The following is a 24,152-nucleotide window of genomic DNA, read 5'->3' on the forward strand; positions in this document are numbered from 1 at the left end:
TGCTAATTCTTCTATGTAAAGAAACAAATCAATTCAAAACAACATGAACTTAACAGGGGAAAAGGACACAGACAGAAAATCACAGCAAAGAAACAATGAAATGGCTCAATTTCTCAAAATAAAAGAAATGTGAATAAAATGACAATGAGATATCTGTTTTACATTACCTAGATAGGCAAAGTCTTTACAAAGTGTAACAATACAGTGTTAGTTTGGGTAAGGGAAAATCAGCCTTCATAGTTTTTGTAAGGAGTGTTAACTGATACAATCTCTTTAAGGGTCAACATTATCCATTACACTTTAATGGACAAGACTTGCCTTTTCAACCCTGATTGCTGCCTTCCTCATTTCAAGTTTTGTGAAAGCACTTGCTATGGTCTCAATATTTGTGTCCCCTCAAAATTCATGTGTTGAAATCCTAATACCCAATGTGATAGTATTAGGAGGTGGGGTCTTTGGGAGGTGCTTAGGTCATGAGGGTGGAGTCCTCATGAATGCCCTTATGGAACAGCCGCCACAGAGCTTGCTAGCCTTCTTCCAGTAGGTGAGGATACGAAGAGAAGTCTGCAACCCGGAAGAGGGCCAACACCCAACTATGCTGGTAACTTGACCTTAGACTTCTAACTTTGACAACTGTAAGAAATAAACTTCTGTTGTATACAAGCTATTTAGTCTGTGGTATTTTGTTATAGCAACCCAAATGGATTAAAAGAGCATTTATCATTCTGAAATTATTTGCTTGTTTACTTGCTTATTGTCTCCTCACACTAAGTGCAAGAGCAGAGACTGGTCTATGCGGTATCCTCCATGCCAATGCTTGACATGTAATAAACGCTCCATTTACAATAGTTGAATCAGGGTGCCTGACTCGCTCAGTTGGTGGAGCGTGTGACTCTTGATCTCGGGGTTGAAAGTTCGAGCCCCACATTGGGTGGGGAGATTACTTAAAAACAAAACCTTTAAAAAAAAATAAAATAGTTGAATCAACAGATTAAGTAATCAGCACCTAGGGTATAGTCTGAGATGCCCCAGTGACTCTAGAACTTCTCAATATTTTTCTACAGTATCTGAAGTTCTTACTTAGGCAAATAACGAAGACACTAAGGGAGCCTATTAAATTATTATATCATGAAAATCTAAAGAGAAGTAAATTAGTTAAGGAATTGGAGCAAGAAAGAAGTAAGTTGTAACTGAGATTGTGGGCCAGGTAAGATCAGAATCATGAAGTAGATCTTAATTAATTGCAAGCAAGTAGATGGCAGACCTTGGCAGGAGTGTGGGGAGCCCTACTTGGGTTGCAGAGATTATAGCCAAGAGAAGTTTTAAGATAAAGTACAGAGGAGAAACCAGAATTAAAACCAAAACAGGCAGAGTAGTACACTGTTCACCAGAATGTTCTAAGCAGAGAAGAGAAAACCAGGGCACAGGGGAATATCCTTCAGGCATCAGAACAGATCAAGCAGGGAGAAGCAGTGGGTTATAGCCAGAGCCTACGAGGGTACCCATGAGTACAGGCACAGAGGAATTAAGGGGAATCCACGACATTATTTCTGGGTGAAAAGGGAGGCATTAGAGGTGCCAGCCAATTTAGGCAGATTATGACAAAAATAATGGAGACTCCCCAGTTTTGTCACTAGTAGGAATATGGAAAGTGGCAGGGTTGAGTTGTGGAACAATCTGTCCCTTCAGGTAGTACCCTATACTTGACTACAGATACCAGAGACTAAGGGTTCCTGGACACAGTCTAGTTTTAGCCAAACCTCTGATTTGGGACCTTGGTTCTAGCCACACCTCTTTGGGCTCTTTCTGGAGTTCTCTTCCTGAGATTTTAAAATTTGAGTCTAAGTCTTTGAAGATAGCCAGAAACATCTCACATATCACCCAAGGTAGCTTTTTGATGAAACAAATCTCTTGAACTGAAGAACCCACCTGGCCTCACAGCAACTGGCTTATTTTCCTCATCCAAACTGTTGAGCTAAGGCCCTCCAGAAGTTTGGCAATGGAGTAGATATGGGTCTGAAATCTGAATCTAAGGGATTCAACTGCAACTTGCTTACAGGAGGTGGAAAAAAAAGTTGAGTAGCATCTGTAAAACAGGGACAAAACTTGTGCCTACTTCTTAGGATTATTATTGGGGGAGAAATGTGTTAATATATGTACAATGTCGGAGAGAGAGAAGGGAACACGGGAGAGGAAGGGAAGGAAAGGAAGAAAATTAATGTTAGTGACGATTCAACTCTCTTCTCAGAGTTGGGACTGAGGCTAGACTCAAGCCAGTGCCCTTTGTCCTCTGTTTCCTCAGTGTGCTTTCTATGACAAAAATGTGTAGGCTCGGTGCTGATGGGTGCAGACTTCACCCATCCCACACTGTGTTTTTCTGAGAAAGCTATATGACAAGGCTGTACTTCAATTTATCACTGTTGGCAAAGTTAGATGGTAATATACATTAACCAGGAAATAAAAGACCTCCATAAATAATTCAAATTTACCTCTAACTTAGGTAAAGCGTTCATCTTTTAGTTTAAAAGACTTCTTATTCTAACTTCTTAGGTCCAGTGATATGGAAAGTTAGTAACTATGAACACAGGATTTCCATTTTCCTGGTCAAAACCGTATAAATGAAGTCAAACATAAAACATGATGCCACATTAATACCACTAATCATTTGGAGTAAATAAACAAAAAACAAGGGTTGCACCAAAAAAATTAATAGAAAGGGTAACCATTCTGTTAAAGTTATGGAAATCGAAAACAGGCAGGGTTTAGGAGTAAGTGCACTGCAAACGGGTCTAACTAACTGCACAGTTTTGAAGATATTTAGATTGGGCTTTAATTCTTTTTGCTCGAGTGAGTTGATTCTAATAGCAAAATATGATGATTAATTATGCCAGTGGAAATATGTCCACATCTACATACTATACTAGGCAATTAAAATATTCAGTCTCCCTTCTCAGAAAAATATCCTGTTTTATATTTTCATCTCTATAATAATAGTGACCTGTGCAGTAGAGGACATTGTAAAAAGCAAGATCTTCCGAATTAGCTAGAACTGGGTTGGTGGGCAAGTTATTTAATTTTTGCTAGTGCTTACTTCCTCACTTAGAAAATGAGGATGATAATTCTTATCCCACACTGTTACAGAGACATCCAAATATCATAACTGTTAACTAAAAACCCCTAGATGACTTCCTAATTAGTTGTTGATTGTCTGATTTTAAAGATTGGTTGAAACTGCTTTCCTGTAAATACTGTCTCTGAATTACATTTTAATGAAAGGCTTGTTGTACTCATGTTAACATTTAAAATATAACAAATATTGCACATTTGTTTAAAGCAGTTTAGGCACCAATAACTATTACTTATATCTTGGATTTTTAAAACTGTAGCTATTTCATGTTAAGAATTAAAAGCAAATGAGCTGTACACAATTGAATAAAAACAATATTTTTTCTCAAAATTATAAACATTCATTAAGTAACTAAAGTACTAATTAGATTCAACCTCGAGAGACTCATTGCCCTATAATTATGTTGACGAGTGAACACGTGCCTTGGAAGTTTCTTTTTAAATCTTTGAAGTTATCTTGTTATCTGTCTATTCTGTTTTGTGCTTGTTTGTTTTTTTGTAGCAAAATAGTAGGTTTTATAAAGATCTTGTCCCCATCTCCCCAACCTCATACTTGGTCCATCCCCCAACTTCATAGTTGGTCCAAACTCTTCAAAAATTCTAAAGCAGAATTTCTGCTGCAGAAATTCTGATTTCCCCATTCTCTCAGAATTCCTTTTTTTCCTTGAGCCATCTCACAGTAGGTGAGTCTTAGGGACACTCCCATCCTGTCATAAATTAGCCAGATCCTTAGTCGCCCTTCACTCGGAGTTCCTGTTTCCCTTGTCTCAGGTGAGAAACATAGGGTACTTCTGCTCTCCTCTGTTCTTGGTGAAGAGACAAGTACAACTACCTGCTCTTCTCATTGACAAGGGTAAATGTGCTCAGGTTTTTATGGAATAGTGCAGGGGGCAGAGATAACTATAAGTACTAATGGATCTTTATAATGGCATTAGAAGGTTGACTTTGTAGTGAATTTTTCTTCTTGGATAGCATCTGTCACACATTTTGATATATGTGATGTGCTAGGTGTATTGTTTATTTTAATAACAACAACAGTAATAATTATTAGTGAGTATCTGTATCTTGTAGAGGTAATAAACATGCTAATAGTCAAAGGAAACTTGATACTGAGAAATAATTTTGTTAACTATTGCTTCTTTGAGTTTTGGTAACGGTTCTTCCTCCTCTTCTGTGAAATGGAAGCAGAGCCAGCTTGTTCAGCCAAACTAATATAGAACCACCAAACATTGTAGAGATATCTGAATTCTGTATTAATACTTTTTGTTATTATTCGTTTTAAATGTCATGTATTTATATGCCACTTACTTATTCCACTAATCCAATATAAAGGCTGAAAACTGGCCAGATAAATCACATTTGACAAGTTAGAAAAATATTTCCATCGGGCTGAGTGAAGAGTTGGAAATCTGCGCTTGAAACGGTTGCTTTCTTAGTGGACTCCTCCATAAGATGCCAAGAAGCAGCCACAATCAAATTAATGCAAGGCACACGGCTAGAGCCAGTCTGATCTGCTGGTAGAGTCACGATCCATGAGGACTTTCTCATCTCTCAGATCATGCTGTGTGCTGAGAACACCATCATCCGATCTGGCCCCATGGCGGTATGAACTTGTTGAGTATCTCCCTTCTACCAGAACAATTTCATAATGCTCACATACTTAAGAGTAAAAAACAAAATTTTAATTTCCTAGGGATGCTTTAATGCTAGCAGGTCTATGAATTATGAAATACTCTTGGACTTTGCCTCCTTCTGTCATGCTTTTCCCTGCCTTTTGTACAAGAGGGTGGAGGCAAGGGATAATATTATTAATAATAACAGGAACAACTTACGTTTATTTGGTATTTACTCTGGGTCAGGTGTATGGGAGAAAAAAAAACTTGCCTTAACCCTGTTAGATTCTGCACCTGGAGCCTGTGAGCTGAACTAACAAAAGACAGATTAATGGGAGAAAAACATACAAACTTTATATAATATTTTTACATGCACATGGGAGCCTTTATAGTACCTTAGTCATTTATAGACATTACTTTAAGGAATCTTCAGACAGATCAGAATTCTACTCTGGTTGCTGAAAAAATTAAATTCATGAGATTTGAGAACCTGTCGGAGCCCACTTAATAAGCAAGGGCCTGTTCTCAGTACTCAAAACCCAGGTACACAGACTCCAACGCTTCTGCTATCAGAATGGCTTGATCTGCTCATTCCACAGTAAAAAATACGTTTTACGTTGTGACTCAGTGCATAGTCTGTGGCCTGAACTTTGGAGAAAAAATGCTAGAAATAGACCTCCCCAACATCACTTTCTCGGATAATCATGTTCGCAACTACTCTTCATTTCTGCCTAAGACGCACCTAAAATACTTCGGTGATGTTTTAGCCCTTGCTCTGCAATGCTCTTTGCAATTACATTTAGGCCAGAGGTGATCTCACTGTGAAGGCATTATCTGAGCTCTCCTGTTTCTTTCCTTGAGCTAGAAGCATGTGATCTCCATTGAGGCTGAACAGCAGCAACCTCCCAACCTATAGGTGAAGATAAGGGGGCAATTTAATTGCAAATAAATATGTTTACCGAGTTTCTACAATTTGAAGTAAATTTTGCTGCTATGACTCTTCCTCTTCTGCCTTTTTCAATGACCACATTCTTTAAAGGAGAGTTAGAGTCCTGCTATTACTCCCAAACTTCTCCATATCATCTAAAAATTCCAGCACCCCAGTAAACACTTCTTTGGCATTCTTGGACTAGGAATTCACAATCCCTAATCTAATTATACATATTGACTTTTCTCATTGCTATAAGTCAAAAACTACTGTCTCCACACCTTACGAGAGCTGTCTTTCTTATAGTTTGGGGTAAATGCAAATGAACCATAATAAGCAAGGCTTCATAATACAGGTAGTCCGGGGGCACTAATAATGCACTCTAGATCTGCATAGCTTCTTGTGAAAAATACTTCCTAGGTATCATTTCACACATCATCCCAATATCCCTGGGAGTGAGACTGATCTAGGTATCACCAATATATTTTTAAAAAGTTAATACCTAAAGATTGAATAATTTGAATCTTTCAGTTCTTACAAGATAGAACTAAAAATGGAGATATGTCTCAATCTTTTTTTGGTCTGGGCTCCTTAATCCCTTTAACTGTGGGTGTCACCAGCCTTCAGGTCCCATTGGCAGATGGAAGACTCAGTTAAGATAGGAAGAAAAAAATTAAAAGTAGATGTATGAAGAGGCGAGAAGAGTCATTGCAAAGGGAGACACCAATAAGTGTTACCAGTGACGCTCTGTGGCCTATTTGTTCTAATCTTGAGCCACAGCACGTCATTAGCTAGAGAGAATGGTGGCAGTTAGGGACTATCCTGAGAGAACAGGATTAGATTTGAATTAGTAACCTTAAAATCCCTACGAATTATAATCTCTAAGATAAATCTTACTTTTCATACCACAATGTGAGGTCAAAGCAGCTATTGGTACTTCAACTCTTTTAACTCCTTATCTTATTAATGTTTAAGATAAAATAAATTGCATTTTATCCAATAGGTGAACTTGTGCTTTCGGAGAATGGTAGGAAATCAAAAATAATTTAGTGAAACTGGGGAAAAGGAAAAAATAATCTGATCAAAGAATTAATTGATGAATAGATTCACTCATTCACCCATACAATTAAGTACTTACAGACCTTCTACTATGTACCAGGCACAGTACTGGGAATTGGGGACACAGTAGTGAGCTCACAGTTTAGTGAGAAAGATAGACTTATTTCAAATTTGAACACAAACAGTGACTGGTACTAAGGAATAAGTACAATTTTTACGAGAGCCTTGACACATTTAAACTCACCTTGGTGACAATCAGAAATAGTCAGATGTGTTTGGGAAGGCTACACAGCAGGAGCAGTCATTGAGATATATATCTCTAGGCTCAGAATAGATTTTTAAAGATCTAGGGCAGAGATTATATAAGACGTGCAAGGCAGGATCCCATTGGAATGAAACATATAATCCTCATTTGGAATTCATATGGTCCACAAGAATGTGTCACCACAAAACTCTTCTTCCTCAAAGGAACAGGGACTTTCATGTGGATAATGAAAGATTTGAGTTTTATTTTACTTTAGATCCTGGCTGAATAGCTGGACTAAACTGAGTTGCCACATGTTCCTCAGAAGTGGAGAAAGAGATGAATAGGTTGGGAAGACATTTACTTGCTTGAGACTTCAGCCATAGTTCTGCTTTCACAAAATGTGCATTCATTTTTTTTTTAATATTTTATTTATTTATTTGACAGAGAGAGACAGCCAGCGAGAGAGGGAACACAGGCAGGGGGCGTGGGAGAGGAAGAAGCAGGCTCCTAGCGGAGAAGCCTGACATGGGGCTCGATCCCAGAATGCTGGGATCACGCCCTGAGCCCAACGCAGACGCTTAACGACTGAGCCACCCAGGCGCCCCACAAAATGTGCATTCTTAAGGTGGACTGTATAACATATATCTTTAGGAAGATAAATATTAAATCACTCAAAACTCTGACAAGATTTTCGAACCAGTTCTTTATCGTAAGAAGAAAACAGCCTGCTACATGGAGCCTGGTATTTCAATAGGCACCAAACAAATTGATAAGAAGGAAAACATCTGTTATATTGTCTTTTGAAACTGAGCTCATAGGATTTTCTTCAATGGTATTTACCTTCAGCATTTGCAAATGTGCTTAATCGCATTTGATGTAGTTGGGTCCCTATTGCCTTTGAACAAAGGATATTAACGAGCAAATAGGTGTTTTCTGTTTGTTCAGACTACAGTGGCCATTTGGATCCTTGATATAATCCTACATGTAGATTTAGTAACTATGACTTTGACAATGCAGAGAAACAAAATCCAAAAGTCATCTTACTGGTCAAGGAAAGAGAAACATTAGTTATTGCTAACAGAAGACCAATTGTAAACTCATAGTCCATATCATAGCTGGTATACCTCTGTGAACTTTATTGTGCATGGCACTGGTTACCATGGAGGTGCTTGTTACTCCTAAACCTTGACTTGAGTGATACTAAGGTTGTTTGCGTATGTGTGTGAGGCGGGCTGAGACACTGTAATTACAGAAGAACTAGGATTGGTCCCAGGTTTATGCTGGTGGGATGTTGGGTTGACTGCAAGTCAGGCATTACTAAGCTCAGTCTGGGGCTTGACAAATGACATTGCAGACAGTATCCCTAGTGAAGCTAATGTGTTTGTAACTAGCCTCTAGAATTTTAGAGACTCTGTAAGACTTTATTCAATTATTCAAGTACTAAGTTTCAGTCATATCTGGGTGTGTCAGCGCCTCACGCTTGGCTATAGAAGACATAATTGTCTTCTGAGTAATGTTTGAACTCTGCGGCTTCTGGATGCTATACTTTGTTTTTTATTTGAACATCTTCATCTTAAAGTGGTACCATAAGCCATAATTTTGAGTTTATTGAAATTCAGAGTACGTTGAGTTCATTTACTTAATTAAATGATTAATTCATCCAGCATGCACCATAGTGGGGACTGACAAAGATTTTCTATTGACCACGCTAATCAGGCTCATTGAACTCTCTTTTTGACTAAGCCTCAAGCGCTGGGCTTCTGTATCCTTCCTTCTAGAATCTAGTTCTAGCAAGAATCCTGTTAAGTCAGTTTAGCAAGAATTCCCATCCTCCTTATCTGGTCACCTTGGATATCTGATTAGGTTTCCCATCTCCTACTGTCCCCCCAGTGATGCCTGATCACCCTGGCCTGACTTCACCAAGAATTCTGCTAGGTCACTAAATTTAGCCAAAATCTTCCCTTACCCCTGATGCTCCCTCTCAGTAATTTTCCATCCACAGACCACCCCCCCCACCTTGCTCTTTGGCTACAAAGTCCCACTTTCGTTGTATTTGGAATTGAGCCCAGTTCTACCCTACTGCTCTGGTTTTCCTTTGACAGCTCTGTGGATTCTGGGTGCTATGTTTTGATTTTTGTTGGAACATCTTCATTTTACGGTGTCACCATTGGCTGTAATTTTGAGTAATTTTTTTCAGTTTGAACTGAAATTCGAAGTATATCAAGCTCATTCACTTAATTAACTAATTAATTAACTCATGTATGTATCTATTGAGTATCAATTAAGTGGCTTGGAAATTTGAACAATAACTTAATCCTACAATTAAGATGTTATGTACCATCTTTTATAAGGCCTCTTGGGTCTACAAAGACATTACCGACAGAGAATGTTATTAGAGGCACATTCACCTTCTTTCCAAAGGAATTTCCTTCTAAGAATAAGATGAATTACTTTCTTATTCTCGATTAAACAGTTTTGCTATTGAACTATCTTGCATTTTCAAAAGCTGAAATATTAATATCTTTTACACCTTATCAATATAACTTGCTTAAGGCTTCAATATTTAGAATTCATGTTTAATCATGTGGTGGTTTTCTAGCTTCTGAGATGTATTACTTTCTAATTATATAATGACCCAGCAGGACAAACTTTTATTGCATAAAATAAACATGTATAAATTATATCTCTATGTTCTACTATAGCAATTAAATAAAATTTGATTTTGGGAACTGCTTTTGAGGGATTTTGTTATTTATTTGGTTCTTTTTTTTTTCCTCTCCCCTCTCCCTTCCCACCTCAGGGAAAGGAGCGGGATTCTGAACACTAGTATTTTCCTATAACTAACAAATGTCAAACATGGCTTTCCTAATCACTTTGAAAATATAAATTCATTTTAATTTTGTAAGGAGAAATTACTTTTACAGTAAATGCTGTACTTCCTTGAAACTGGTTCATTTTTCATCTATATTACACTATAGAAATCTTTCATTAATTCAACAAAATGGTTAACAATCAAAACAACTGCAATTAAGACTTATTTTACCATTGGGTTCTTTTTTTTTTTTTTTTTTTAAGATTTTATTTTTATTTATGCGACAGAGATAGAGACAGCCAGCGAGAGAGGGAACACAAGCAGGGGGAGTGGGAGAGGAAGAAGCAGTCATAGTGGAAGAGCCTGATGTGGGGCTCGATCCCATAACGCCGGGATCACGCCCTGAGCCGAAGGCAGACGCATAACCGCTGTGCCACCCAGGTGCCCCTACCATTGGGTTCTTAAAATCATTTCAAATGCTTATAAAAAATTTATGGCATTTTTGTGCTAATTTGCCATCCTTACCAATCTTTTTTTGCTACTATAAGGCACTTGAATTTGCTGGGATTCAGTGCATGCGCACACACACACACACACACACACACACACACACACACAGAGTCCCCCTTCCTCCATCACGCTATAACATCTCCAAAGATTAAGTTTTTCCTTAATTCCTTAATCGACTAGGCAAAGAGCTGCTTTTTCTCACCCAACACGTTGAATACTGAAGAGCATTTAGATTTTTCTGGAGCAATTTCTGACCAGCTGACATTTCAGAGGAAACTTAAAATTTTGCTTCAAAAATAAGTTGTCTTTTTTTCTTTCTACTGCATAGCCTGATAGGGAAAATCAGATATGGGTATCTGTGAAAAAGAATGAGAAGTTCTGTAATGTGCCCTGTTTTTAAAGCTACCTCTTTAGTGGGAGTAGTTTGGCACTTAGTGCTTAGTAGTAGATACACAGATTAAGAACGAGCAACTTCTTTTTCTTTCTTTTTTTAATATTTTATTTTTAAGTAATCTCTACACCCAACATTGGGCTCAAACTTACAACCTCAAGATCAAGGGTCACATGCTCTACCGACTGAGCCAGCCAGGGGTCCCAGGAATGAGCAATTTCTTTACCCTAGAGGAGCTCCAGCCTGTGTAAAAGTTATCTGTGGGAGACACTGACAAAGTTAAGACAAGAGTAGGAGAAGGAACCAAAGGAGAAGAATAATAATGATGATAATAATAAAGGAAAAGGGGAAGGAAGAAGGAGTTGATGGAATGCCACAAAAATAGTACTAACTTCTCTTGTTTTGTTTTTAAAGATGTTATTTATTTGTCAGAGAGAGAGCACACAAGCAGGGGGAGCAGCAGGTGGAGAGAGAAGCAGGCTCCCCGCTGAGCAGAGAGCCCGATGTGGGACTTGATCTCAGGACCCTGGGATCATGACCTGAGCTGAAGGCAGATGCTGAACCGACTCAGCCACCCAGGCGTCCCTTAACTTCTCTTGTTTAATTAAGTTTATCATCATATCTACTTCTGGCCAAGTTATTTATAAAACATCATAGCTTAATAAGAAATTTCCTACAAAAAAAAAAATCTTGTTTGAAGGCTCTTTTCTTCCCTGAAGGCACGGATAAATTTTTGCTTTAAGAGAAGTAAATTGCACACGGATTTTTCTGCTTTGGGGATATTATGCTGGTCTCTTAACTTTGCTCAGAACTCGGCTTAGATCCAGTATGACTTGTAATTGGAGGCAGAAGTCAGCCTTTGAGTTGAAATTAGTACTTCAGAAATGATACACAGCCTACCAAATGGAATTAGTATACAAGGGCTACAAAGGCAATGAATTTGGGGCCAGCTGCTCACTTGAAGTTTTGCTTTTTATTTTTCATATTAAAGAATGATTCCTGAAGTATTTATGGAGGTAATTTAGATACCTTCAGTATCCTGAGACTAGGGGCTATTTGATGAGTATTGTAACCATGCCTTTATTATGTTCAGTTGTTCTGGGGGACAGTAGGGTAATGGGGACCTCAGAGGTACTGTGGAAAGACATCCTAAATCTTGGTACTCTCTACTCTGCCCCTCCTTTCAGTGCTCATTGAGCTTTTACCAAAGTTATAATCTTGGCTTTATCACTATTTGTCCACATTTCTGAATTTTCACCCTTATATTTATAATAATAATTTACATTCAAAATCTATAACAATTTTAATAGTAAGAGGATTGTATCTAAATTCAGTTCTTAATTCCATTGAGATAATACATTCATAGACTCCTTATAGGAAATAAGAATATCAGAAGAGTGGATTCTGAAGACAGTCCTGTGAATGACTTCTACTTCTCTTCATTATGGTTTTCTAGAAAATACTTGTTGTAGAAAAGAGCTTAGAATTAAGCCTAGAAATTTGGCTGTTTTGTTTGGCTTTTTCTATCTGTGACTGTCTTCTCTTTAACTCAAAAATCCCAACCACCAACTCCTTCGAAAAGTAAAATGAGGGGTGCCTGGTTGGCTCAGTCGGTTAAGTGTCTGACTCATGATTTCGGCTCAGTCCATAATCTCATGGATCATGAGATAGAGCCCCATGTCGGCCTCCACTCGTCTGGAGGCTGCTTGGGATTCTCTCTCTTCCTTTTCCTCTACCCCTCCCACCACAATTGCGCGCCCACTCGCCCTCTCTCTCTCTTAAAAAAAAAAAAGGTAAAACAAGAATCCCTTGAACAAGCATCCTAGTGGATAAACAGTAAGAAGGTGGATGGTTATTTTCCTCTTCCCACTAAGGATAAGTTGAGCTTCAAATCTGTTCTGGCAAACAAAATTCTAGCCTTAAATTTTATTTTTCCCCCAGTTTTTGAGAAACTATATGGTGATTGAATGAAAGAAAATTAGTAGATCAAAAATATGTAATGGACCCTCACGAAATATGAATATTCTTTTGTATCTCTGGATTTTCTTTAATTCCTTAAGCATGTGCTTATGTTTCTGTATATCTCAAAAAACTGCCTGTCTTCAGTAACATCAAGGCAAGGAGCTAGTTGGTCCCTGCTCATTAGTATTTTAGGCAAGTATCTTCACATGTTACTTAACTATCTTTACAATGAGCTCTGATGTCTGCATAAATTCCTTCAGGCTAAAATAATGTATTTATTGAAGCATCTCATCATTGGGTATGAAGTTGCTTTTAATATTTTCTCACGTCATAGATGCTACAATACATAGCGGGGAATGATACATTTTAAGTGTCTATACCTACCTATATCATTTTTTATTACAAAATAACTTTGGACTAATTCTCAGGCAAAATATTCCTGGTTCAAACGTTTAAACTAACATGTGTTTTCGTGATAAAATTTCTTTACAATAAGAATAAGAGTTAACTAAAGGGGCGCCTGGGTGGCACAGCGGTTAAGCGTCTGCCTTCGGCTCAGGGCGTGATCCCGGCATTATGGGATCGAGCCCCCACATCAAGCTCTTCTGCTATGAGCCTGCTTCTTCCTCTCCCGCTCCCCCTGCTTGTGTTCCCTCTCTCGCTGGCTGTCTCTATCTCTGTCGAATAAATAAATAAAATCTTTAAAAAAAAAAAGAGTTAACTAAATAGGATTTTGGGTGTCTTCAAATCTTGAAGATTCTGAGATTAAATGATTTTTTTTTTAAGGAATGTTAATGATTTGCCAATGCTCTAGGAACACATTAAAACCAACAGGCTTCTGTCTTGGACACCACTGAAGACAAATTGGGTAGCTGGACCCTGAAAGGACTTCTGGGCAAATACTACTGTTAGGAGTTGGGGGGAGAGTACCAAAGACTTAGCAGGAATGCTTTAGGAAGCAATTATCCAGGCAATGGGGAAGAAGGACACTTGAGAAGTAACCTAATAGGTATAAACTGAGATTAGGCCTTATACATACTAGTGGAGAGATGCTAATTATCTGGAGATAAGTCAGGTAAGATTTTCTAGGGAGATGAGATTCTTATTTTTTTTAATTTTTTAAAAGATTTTATTTATTTGACAGAGAGAGAGTGAGACAGAGATAGATCACAAGCAGGGGGGACAGATAAAGAGAGAAGCAGACTCCCCGATGAGCAGGAAGCCCAATGCAGGACTCGATCCCAGGACCCCTGAATGATGATCCGAGCCGAAGGCAGTCACTTAACCGACTGAGCCACCCAGGTTCTCCTGGGAGATGAGATTCTTGTGTAAAGTCTCTAAGTAGATCTTCTAAATAAGAGAAGCTTTTCTACATACTAACCCAGGTCTGCCCCCAATTCTGTGCCCCAAGGCTCTGTCCAAAGATTTATAAAGAAGAGATACTATGTTTCATAAAAAAAATTACCTATTTTTTGTACCTATACATAAATTGTGTTTGTGTGTGTGTGTACAGATAAATGTAGTACATCTTTTACTCAATCTTTTACTCGATTTACTTTGAGATATGATGGAGTGCTATTTCAAATAACACTTAAATTTGTTCCTCAGTAGGACACTTTGGTTAATTCAATAGTTTCAAGCACACTTTTGATACACTATTTCTGGCAGAAGTGACTTTTGCCTCCTCCTCTACCTTCCCCCCTCCAAAAAAATGATGTAATCTCATAATTTTAAGAGAGGTTGTTTTCAATTTTTGGCATGCCACTATAAGGTGGTCTTTCAAGAAACAACAAACAAAAATGAGAGGTTCAACTGGAATTCTATTTAACAAGGCTTTGCTAAAGCAATGCTGGGCATAGCATTCTACACAAGTGGGAAGGCAAAAGGAAAAATAGCTATGCTCACCTCTCTGTAGGCTCAGTAATGATTTGGAAAGATGAGACAAATGTTAGCTATTGCAGGATTTATATCATATAGAAGAGAAAATAATTGTACTGATTCAAACACAGGAGTTCTCCAGCTTCGAAAACTGAATTAAACTCCTGCACTTCAAGTTGAGAACTTGGTAAAGTTGACAGTCTTGATACAGAAACATAGTGTAACAACATATTCTATATTTATTTTTTTCCAGTTATAGATGAAGCAACTTGCACAACACTCTTGAAATACGAAGCAAGAAGAATAATACTTTAAAGTAACGTGATCATTATACCTCTTTATCCATCAAAGTGGCTTCATTCCACATACTCTCTTCTGTGCTTGCATGAATCTTGCATGAAATATTGGACAAGCCAGAGCGTTTGGGAAGAAATTTCCACAGCTGTTAATCTTTGCAATGGCTGTGCTCAGGTTCCAGCGTATCTTCTTTAGGAGCTTTGTGGGGTCCAGAGGAGCCACCCCGGTAGTGCTCACCTTCCTTCTGATTCCATGTTGCTTGACTCAAGAGTTCAGAGCACCCCCTTTTATCCCAAATGTATCTTTCCTCTGGGGCTGGAATGCCCCAACTGAACTTTGTGCTCAAAAGTTTAACGTGCAGCTAGATCTGAACCTTTTCTCTTTAATAGGAAGCCCTCAAAAAAGCGCCACAGGACAAGGCATCACATTATTTTATGCTAACAGACTTGGCTACTATCCTCACATAGATGAAAAGACTGGCAAAAATGTGAATGGGGGAATCCCCCAGTCTGGAAACCTAAAAAAGCACTTGGAGAAAGCCAAGAAAGATATTGCCTATTACATACAAACAGACAGCATAGGCCTGGCTGTCATTGACTGGGAAAACTGGAGGCCTATCTGGGTAAGAAACTGGAAACCTAAAGATATTTACAAGCACCAGTCTATTGAGTTGGTTCAGCAACACCACATTGAACTTAATGTCACGGAGGCCACCAAGATAGCCAAAGCAGATTTTGAAAAGGCAGGAAAGTGTTTCATGCAAGAGACCTTAAAATTGGGAAAATCCCTTCGGCCAAATTATTTATGGGGTTATTATCTTTTTCCTGATTGTTACAATCATAATTATAAAAAACCTGATTACAATGGAAGTTGCTCTGATTTAGAAAAGAAAAGAAATGATGAACTCAACTGGATGTGGAAGGAAAGCACAGCCCTTTTCCCATCCATTTATTTGAATACCAAATTAAAATCTTCTCCATACGCTGCTCTCTATGTCCGCAACCGTGTTTGGGAAGCCATTCGGATTTCTCAAGTATCCAGTGTTAAACATCCACTTCCAATTTTTGTATACGCCCGCCCAGTTTTTACTGACGTGTCTTTGAAATATCTTTCTGAGGTGAGTAAATCAAGGTGTGAGACCTATGAACTAGTATCCACAAAAGGTGGTTAGTAGAATTCAACATCATTTTTGAAGGGAGTGAGATTTGGCTTTTAGCATCCTTTAGGAATACGCACACAGGTAATTCTGCTGTTATATGAATGCAAAATAAGAATATATTTCATTTATTTATTTATTTATTTTAAGATTTTATTTATTTGTCAGAGAGAGAGAGCGCACACATAAGCACAAGCAGGGGGAGTGGCAGGCAGGGGGAGTGGCAGGCAGAGGGAGAAGCAGGCTCCCCCACTGCACAAGGAGCCTGATAAAGGACTTGATCCCGGGACCCTGGGATCGTGACCTGAGCTGAAGACAGTCTTAACCAACTGAGCCACCCAGGCATCTCAAGAATATATTTCATTTTAATATAATCATATAATATCTTAGCAACAACAAAAAAACTAGGTAGCATAGACAATGTATTAAGTCAGTTCCCTTTTTTTTTTCTTTCACAGGGTTTGTCAATAGAAGTAATTAAAATAATAGCAGAAAAATCTGTATTTTTCTTATAGTAGGGTTGTGGTGGCAACAAAAAAAACAGTGTGGAACTATTTGAATTATTATTGTTGAGTCAGAATTCTTAGCTTTGGTGTTACGGTCTTATGCATAGCATTTCTATTTTATGTCTATTTGTTAACTCTTTCTGTCACATTCACCAGGATGACCTTGTGAATACAATCGGTGAAACAGTTTCTCTAGGTGTCTCTGGAATAATAATGTGGGGAAGCCTCAATTTAAGCCAAAATGTGGTAAGTTGAATTGATAGGAAATAGATGAAAACATTTCTACTTTTAATGTTTTTGAGGACTGTTGTACTGAATAATAAAATAAGTACTACGCTTGGCACATATTAGTAGGTGCCCAATTAATACTGGTTGCATCAAACTGTCCTCTATTTATGTAGTTATGTTATAAGGCAGAAAAAATTTTTTGTTTAAAAAAAATTGTACCTGTTTTCCAGTAAGGAAATAGAAATTCAGGAATTGACCAAAATTCTCTAGGCTATGTGGCTAGCAAGTAGCAAAAACAGGACTACAAGCTCAGTTTTCTGACATGGTGTTGGCTTTTATACTGTACTGTGATATGTCTCTTCTCAACAAACTTTTGAACTAGTCAATGAAAGAACAGTCAATTCTTTCATTCATCCCATTGCTGTTTAATTAAGCACTTCTACTTGTTCATTTAATCATTCAATGGCAGTTTATTACAGGGCTCGGCAAATGATGGCCAGGGGCCAAGACTGATTTTTACCCTTTTAAATGGCCAGGAAAAAACTCTGAAAGAAGAGTTAATAGGTGAAAATTAGGTAAGATTTAAATTTTAGTGTCTATTGGTAGTTTTATTGGAATACAGGCATGCTCCTTAGTTTAGACGTCTATGGCTGCTTTTGCAGTACAAAGAAATAATTGAAAAGTTATGGCAGAGACTGTATCTTCAACAGCCCCAAATATTTACTGTCTGCCCCTACACAGAAAAAGTTCACTGACTCTTAGTTTATTGAACATCTCCTATGATTAGGTGCCTGGTAATTCTAGGTGCTAAAAATGTAGCAGTGAACGAAGCATAGTCCCTTCACCATGAAGCTGCATCCTTACAAGTGGAAATGCAACATATCCAGATAGGATATGTCAGGTCATGATAGGTTCAATAAAGCAATGAAGCAGTGTAGACAGGATAAAGAGAGATAAAATGGCAGTACTTAAGATGGGGCAGTCACAGAAGGCCTCCCTGATGAGGTGCTGTTGGAGCAGAGACCTGACGGAAACCAAGGACCAAGTCTCCAAGGGACCAAGTCAGGGATGGTAAGTGCAAGAGCCTTCAGGCTGGAATGTGCTTGTCAAAAAAATACAGAGGAGGTCAGTGTGACCAGAGTGCAGTGAGCAAGGAAGACAGGTAAGAGGTGCGGTCAGTGAAAAGACAGAGGGTCAGAGGGAGGGCTTCGTCAGCTCTGACTCTGATATGGAAGGCCACAAGGAGGCTTGGGCAGAAGAGTGGCAATCTCTGACAAACATTTCTTACTTAGCTGAGTTGAGGATCCATGGTGGGGGGGCAAGAGCGGAAGCAGGGAGAGGAAGCTGTTGATGGCTTAGACCAGCTGCCGGTGCACGGTTTGAATATAACCCAACGATAGAACTGAGAGGTTGGACTGAGGGATTGGATGAGTAGGATGGATAAGAGAAGTGGTTAAGATGACTCCGAGGCTTTTGGCTTGAAGGAATTGCCTCTGAGATGGGAAAGACTTTAGGAGGAATGGTTTGGTGGTGGCTGGGCAGGGAGGAAGGAAGAAGAAGTGGGGAGTGGGGAAGGGGTGCATAGGCAATTGGGAATTACTTTTTTAAAATAATACTAAATTGTTCAAAACTTCTCTAAGGTAGAGGAAAAGGAATGCTTCTTTATTTTCCACAGGTTATATTTACTATTGTAAATAGTAAATTTTAAGTAAAATTTTGAGTAAAACTTGTTTTATTAGGAAAAAAGTCAATTTTTTTTCCTGTATGGATGACTTATTTTCATTTTCTCCTAATGCATTTTCTTTAGTTCGAAAAGCTTTTAACTATCACCACCTAATCCTTTTCTCTCTTCCTTTATTTTCATCCTTGTTTAATTCTCTGTATCAGATCTGTCTCCCCTCCCCCCCTTCAATCCTCTTGACTCAAGAGTAAAGCTGTCAACATGGACACTGATGAATTGGAGCTCAGCTTTTCCTTCTCTAACCGATGTGGAAATATGAGTGACTAAGTGCCATAGAGAATGTCCCATGAAGCTCATGGCTCATGAGTCTTATCCTAGGACCAACAGAGAAGAGACTTTATACAGCACTCTAAGACCAGAAGAGACCTATTGTCTCTTGTCCTTCAGATAGACTCGCTATATTGTTAATTCATTTATAAAAGTACTCAACAGTAGTTCCCATTATGAGATTCTTTCAAGGTAGTCTGAGCCCTTCTAATTATTTGGTAAAACTATTATCTCTGGCTTGATCACCAATAAAGATAAATAATATAAAATATAAGTTTGGAGAAAGGTATATGTTTCTTTTGCAAAATCTTTGATGTCAGAAAATCATTTAAAAATTGTAATTCTCCTAAATATATTCCTAATTTTCATTCACTGCTTCTCAAATCTGTAAACACCTTTCACAAGGGTCTTATAAATTCTCCATACAACTTCCATTTTTTTTTTTTTTTTTTAAGAACTGAGAAATCCACCCTTACTCTGATGAGGAGTGAATCAGGCTTTCCCGAATTAGTAGTAAGGCATGACATACTATTTAATTGTCGCACCTGTTTTTTATTATTATTATTATTATTATTATTATTGCACTTTAATCTTACATTACATTCTTCTACCATGACCCTCAGATCATCTTCAGCATTAAAATACAGGGACAGTTCTTCATTTTAAATATGGCTATTTTCTACCTAATGACACTGCCTTGAAATTGTCCCCTGTGGCCTCTGTTTTACATATTTCTTCTACTTTTCCCAATTTATGATGATTTTGAATGCTAGTTCTATCATTACTTCCCCTTTTTTCTATGTCATTTGCAATCAATAGAATCATGGATTCCTCGTCTTATTTCCTCTGATTCATTGACAACCTGAGAAACTGGTAACTCCGGATGGTAACTGCAGGTTTAATGACTGAAATTGACTTAAAACAATTGTTACCAAATGTAAGCAAGCTATTTCCTTCCATTCCATTTTAAATATTTGGAAATTTTGTGAACTTATTAAACAGGCTCATTATTAAAAATTAAATTATAAAATCTTAGAATGAAATAAGTACTGTTAAAAACAAAAGTAATAAATCCTCGGGGTGCCTGGGTGGCTCAGCCGGTTAAGAGCTTGCCTTTAGCTCAGGTTATGATCCCAGGACCCTGGGATTGAGCCCCACATTGGGCTCCCTGCTCAGCGAGTGGCCTGATTCTCCCTCTTCTGCTCCCCCTGCTTGTGCTCTCTCTCTGTCAAATAAACAAATCAAATCTAAAAAAAAAAAAAAGAGTAATAAATATTCAAAATGTATCAGTTACGTACTCCACTTTACTATTATCCATACTTTTGAGGTTATTTACATCTCTTGTATCTGTATAAGGGACATAGTACGTAATGATGTACTTCTCCACACCATACTACCATAACGTGTGCTTGATTTCCAATCACTCAGTGATGTCAGGTTGATAGCTTAAAATTGGCCATGGCAGATGTATTTATACCATGGATATTGATAAATGCTATAAACCAGGCCTTATCTTTGAGAAAGCCAGTTTCAGATCCTTCCGAAGACTACACCTTGTGTAGGCTAACGACTCTCAAACCACTCTCATCCTCTTTTTTACTCCTCTTTTGGCCCAGCTTTTGTGTCTGTGGTCACCCAGACTGTCATCTCAACTTGGTATCAATCCTCATATATCTTGGCCCCAGGAGATACAGTGTTGAAGAATACTGACAGTCTTTGCACCCGTGGAGCTTATATTAATGTTGGAGGGACAGAAACAATACAAAAAACAAGAAAAGTATTTGATGTGTTAAGTACTATGCAGAGAATTAAAATGGACAGATGTGAAAAAGCAGATAGGAAAGGTGTCTGAGGTTTAATTAAAGCTGCAGTCTGAATGACAAGGTGAAGTGACCATGTTAAAAATCAGAGGAAAGAGCATTCCAAGCAGAGGGACAGTTAACTGCAGTTTGAAATGAACCTGCCATGCTTATGAAACAACAAGTATGCCTAAAGCACAGCGGGTAAGGGAGAGGTGTCCAATTGGAAGGAAGGGTTACCTCACGTCAGGCTGTATAGAAGTTGAGAAAGTTGAATTTTATTCTAAACACCATGCAAAACTAGGATTAAGGAGAGGGTTTCTATTGCTGCCATAATAATGACAACACACTTAGATTAAACAAGGGAGAATTATTATCTTATAGTTCTGTAGTTCAGAAGTCCAGCATGTGTCTTAATGGACTAAAATCAAGATGTTAGGAGGGTTGCATTCCTTTCCAGGGGAGGATCCTCACTTGCTCCTTTGGGTTGTTGGTAGAATTCATTTCCTCGTGGTTGGAGCAACGAGATGTCTATATTCTGGCTGGCTATGGCTAAGGATCATTTCCCGCTTCTAGAGATCACTGCATTCTTTAGCTCTTGGTCCTCTCCTCTATCTTCAAAGCCAGCAATGCTGGGTTGAGTCTCCCTTACCTTGGAATTTGTTCTCTTTCTTCTATCTCATTTTTTCTTTTATCCGAGCTGGAAAAGTTTCTACATTTTTAAAGGACTCGTGTGATTAGATTGAGCCCAGCCAGATAACTTGGGATAATCTTTCCATCTCAAGGTCCATACTCTTCTCCGTAATCATATGCATAACGTTCCTTCTGCCATGCAAAGTAACCTAGTCATAGGTTCTAGGGCATTAGGGTATGGACATTCCTGGAAGGCCCTATTCTTTCTACCATTGCTGGCATCACCTCAAGGTATATAAAGAGATAGAGTGAAGTGGAAGCTGCCAAGATTCCTCGACTTGCCTTCTCATCTACTAGCACCACTTCTTTTGATCTGCTGGAGGACTAGCACAGCCAGCTTACTCAATGGAACTATGGATTATGAAAGAAAGCGAGTGACTATCTTCTGTGTTTTTAAAAGGACAGCATCCCAGTTTTAGAACGCACCAGTGTCGAGATGAATCATTTTAGTTACTCAACATCTGTGCTCTGCCAAACAATTATATTTGTAAAAGAGCTGTCATAATTCACCCATAACTTGAACTATACATAACATTTAACATAAAGTATACTCAGTTGAACCTGTTTACTTGCTTTGAGCTAGCAGTTGAGAAATCTTTCTCATGCTGTTTAAACTTGTCCCACAAAGATGATTCTTATTACCTTTATTTATCATTTCTTGAGGGCTAACCAATGTACTGGGCCTCTGTGTTAAGCACTTTTATATACATTGTATCTTTTCATCTTCACAACAACCCTATGAGGTAAGTGCTATAATTATCCTTATTTTACAAATGATGAAGCTGAAGCATAGCCAGGTTAACTGATTTGCCCAAGGTCACCAGATAGGAAACTAAGACTTAGAAAGCTTGTAAGATTCCCAAGGTTACAGAGCTAGTCATTAATGGAACTGTGACCAATCAGGGAAGATGGGCCCCAGAAACTATTCTCTAACAGCTCTACCATTCTGCCCCATCAGTCTATGAATTATTGAAGAAGTCCAAGGCTAGGTAGGAAATTAAGGTTCAACTGGTCAATTATTTAGTGATGTGAAATGGCATGTGAAACTTACAAATGTTACAAAAACGGAGTAATCTTGCTTGATAAGGTAAAAAAAGGTAAACTATTTCCTACCTCTTGCTGGGTCTTGTTTTATCAAATGCTTCCTTAAAAATTGCATATCACAGTGAATTACTTCACAGATGAGCTAACTTGTCCTTTGATATGCTAACCTTCTTATAATTTTTCAGCAATCTTGCACAGAGCTAGACAATTACATGACGAATACACTGAATCCTTACATAATCAACGTCACCCTAGCAGCGAAAATGTGTAACCAAGTGCTTTGCCAGGAGCAAGGAGTGTGTATAAGGAAACATTGGAATTCAAATGACTATCTTCACCTGAACCCAGATAACTTTGCTATTCAACTTGAGAAGAGTGGAAGATACACAGTACAAGGGAAACCCACACTTGAAGACCTGCAGCAATTTTCCAAAAACTTTTATTGCAGTTGTTATGCCAATGTCCGTTGCAAGGAGAGAGTTGATATGACTGAAATTCATACTGTTAAAGTATGTGTGGCTGCAGATGTTTGTATAGATTCCTTTCTAAACTCAGAACCCAGTGGTCATCTTTCTAGCTGGAAGGGGAAATCTGCCACTGCCAACAATATCTTAGCCGCCATGCCACCTGCCACACGGTCTCCATGTGATCCTGGTAAAGATCTTAGCAGGTGCCTCAAAGCCAGATTTACAGTAGAAGGCAACTCCCAAACCCCTCAAGTGGGCTATCAGAGTGTATTCAATAAAAATAAGAAACAATAAAACAACCTATTCAAGTACAAGTTCAGTGTTTATTAAATTTTCTGTCTACAATACATTGTTTTAATACCTTTTAAATCTCTATATGTAATGTTTAGCTCACTTAGATTTTTTTAGGCAAGTGATAATACCTATATACTTAAAGATTTATATTTGAAATGTGAATCAAAACTCATGGCCAAGATAGCATTTTGATTTTTTGAGCAAAGATTGCTTTTTCATGATCAAATTGAACCTGAGATTATTATTAATCGATAAACAAAGGATGTTCGCTAGCACCTTTAATTTTCAAAATTATAGTCAGGGCAGTGTTACTACTAAATCCATTGATACTACATTTTGCTTTTGAAAATCAGAGTAGAATGTTAATTATTAATATTGCATAGAGTTTGTTTTGTAAGATGATATCCAACTTTGTATTTTCTAATTGCCACAAGGCTATAGCAAATATCTCACATACCCTGATGTATATACAGAACTTACAGGTATCTGTTATATTCTTGGTTCAATCTATCAAAGACTGATTGTAAGGTCTATAACACTTAGAGGCCTAGTTTTCTTCTGAGAAAAGTTAAGATTTAAATAATAGCAAATTTACTGCAAATGAATGCCTCTCTGAGTAGTTTGTAATTTGCAATAAAAGTGTCAAGAAATTATTATGGTAATAAACCTTATCTTTTAAAATGTAATATCCCAAGTGTACCTGTCTGCCTTGAGCATAGAACTATGGATTTTAGTTATTTCATCTTGATAATTTTTTCAAGTTATATTTTAAAAAGGTAACCTTTAAAAAGTGATTGATTATCCTGTCAACTCTGTACATGGTTTAATAGGTATTCAGAATAAATATAAAAAACAGCCCAGTTTCCTTTCACTCTTCATGGTCTTTGACAATCTTGTGTACTTAAATGGCCTTATTTCATCTGAGCTTCCGTTCACGTCCTTCATGAAGTATTTATTGAGTGTTTACTCTCTGCCAGGCTCAGTATTCAGTGTCACAGGTTCAAGGTGAGCAGCATGGTCTTGCCTCAGTGAGTCTGTTGTACATTCGAAGAAGACAGATATTTGAAAGTGGAAAATGCCAACACAGTCTGTGATATAAATGCTATTATATGAGTTCAGCATGCTCTGGCATAC

The 24,152-nt window shown here is 38.0% G+C and overlaps 1 protein-coding gene across 1 annotated transcript; it reads left to right on the forward strand.

Moving 5' to 3' along the window:
• The first annotated feature begins 3,860 nt into the window (after positions 1-3,860).
• Positions 3,861-23,035, forward strand: SPAM1 (sperm adhesion molecule 1). The gene is made up of 4 exons (XM_002919023.2): positions 3,861-3,897; positions 14,780-15,940; positions 16,642-16,731; positions 22,443-23,035. The coding sequence occupies exons 2-4, from the start codon at positions 14,984-14,986 to the stop codon at positions 23,016-23,018; spliced, it is 1,623 nt and encodes a 540-aa protein (XP_002919069.1). The 5' UTR covers positions 3,861-3,897; positions 14,780-14,983; the 3' UTR covers positions 23,019-23,035.
• Positions 23,036-24,152: the final 1,117 nt, after the last annotated feature.

Source organism: Ailuropoda melanoleuca, chromosome 1, assembly GCF_002007445.2.
Source record: "Ailuropoda melanoleuca isolate Jingjing chromosome 1, ASM200744v2, whole genome shotgun sequence".
Lineage (NCBI taxonomy): Eukaryota > Metazoa > Chordata > Mammalia > Carnivora > Ursidae > Ailuropoda > Ailuropoda melanoleuca.

Excerpts from the sequence above, each read along its gene's own strand:
- SPAM1 (XM_002919023.2), top strand. The coding sequence starts at position 14,984 with ATGGCTGTGCTCAGGTTCCAGCGTATCTTCTTTAGGAGCTTTGTGGGG. Across the intron at positions 15,941-16,641 it reads CTTTGAAATATCTTTCTGAG|GATGACCTTGTGAATACAAT; the intron begins GTGAGTAAATCA and ends CACATTCACCAG. Across the intron at positions 16,732-22,442 it reads TCAATTTAAGCCAAAATGTG|CAATCTTGCACAGAGCTAGA; the intron begins GTAAGTTGAATT and ends ATAATTTTTCAG.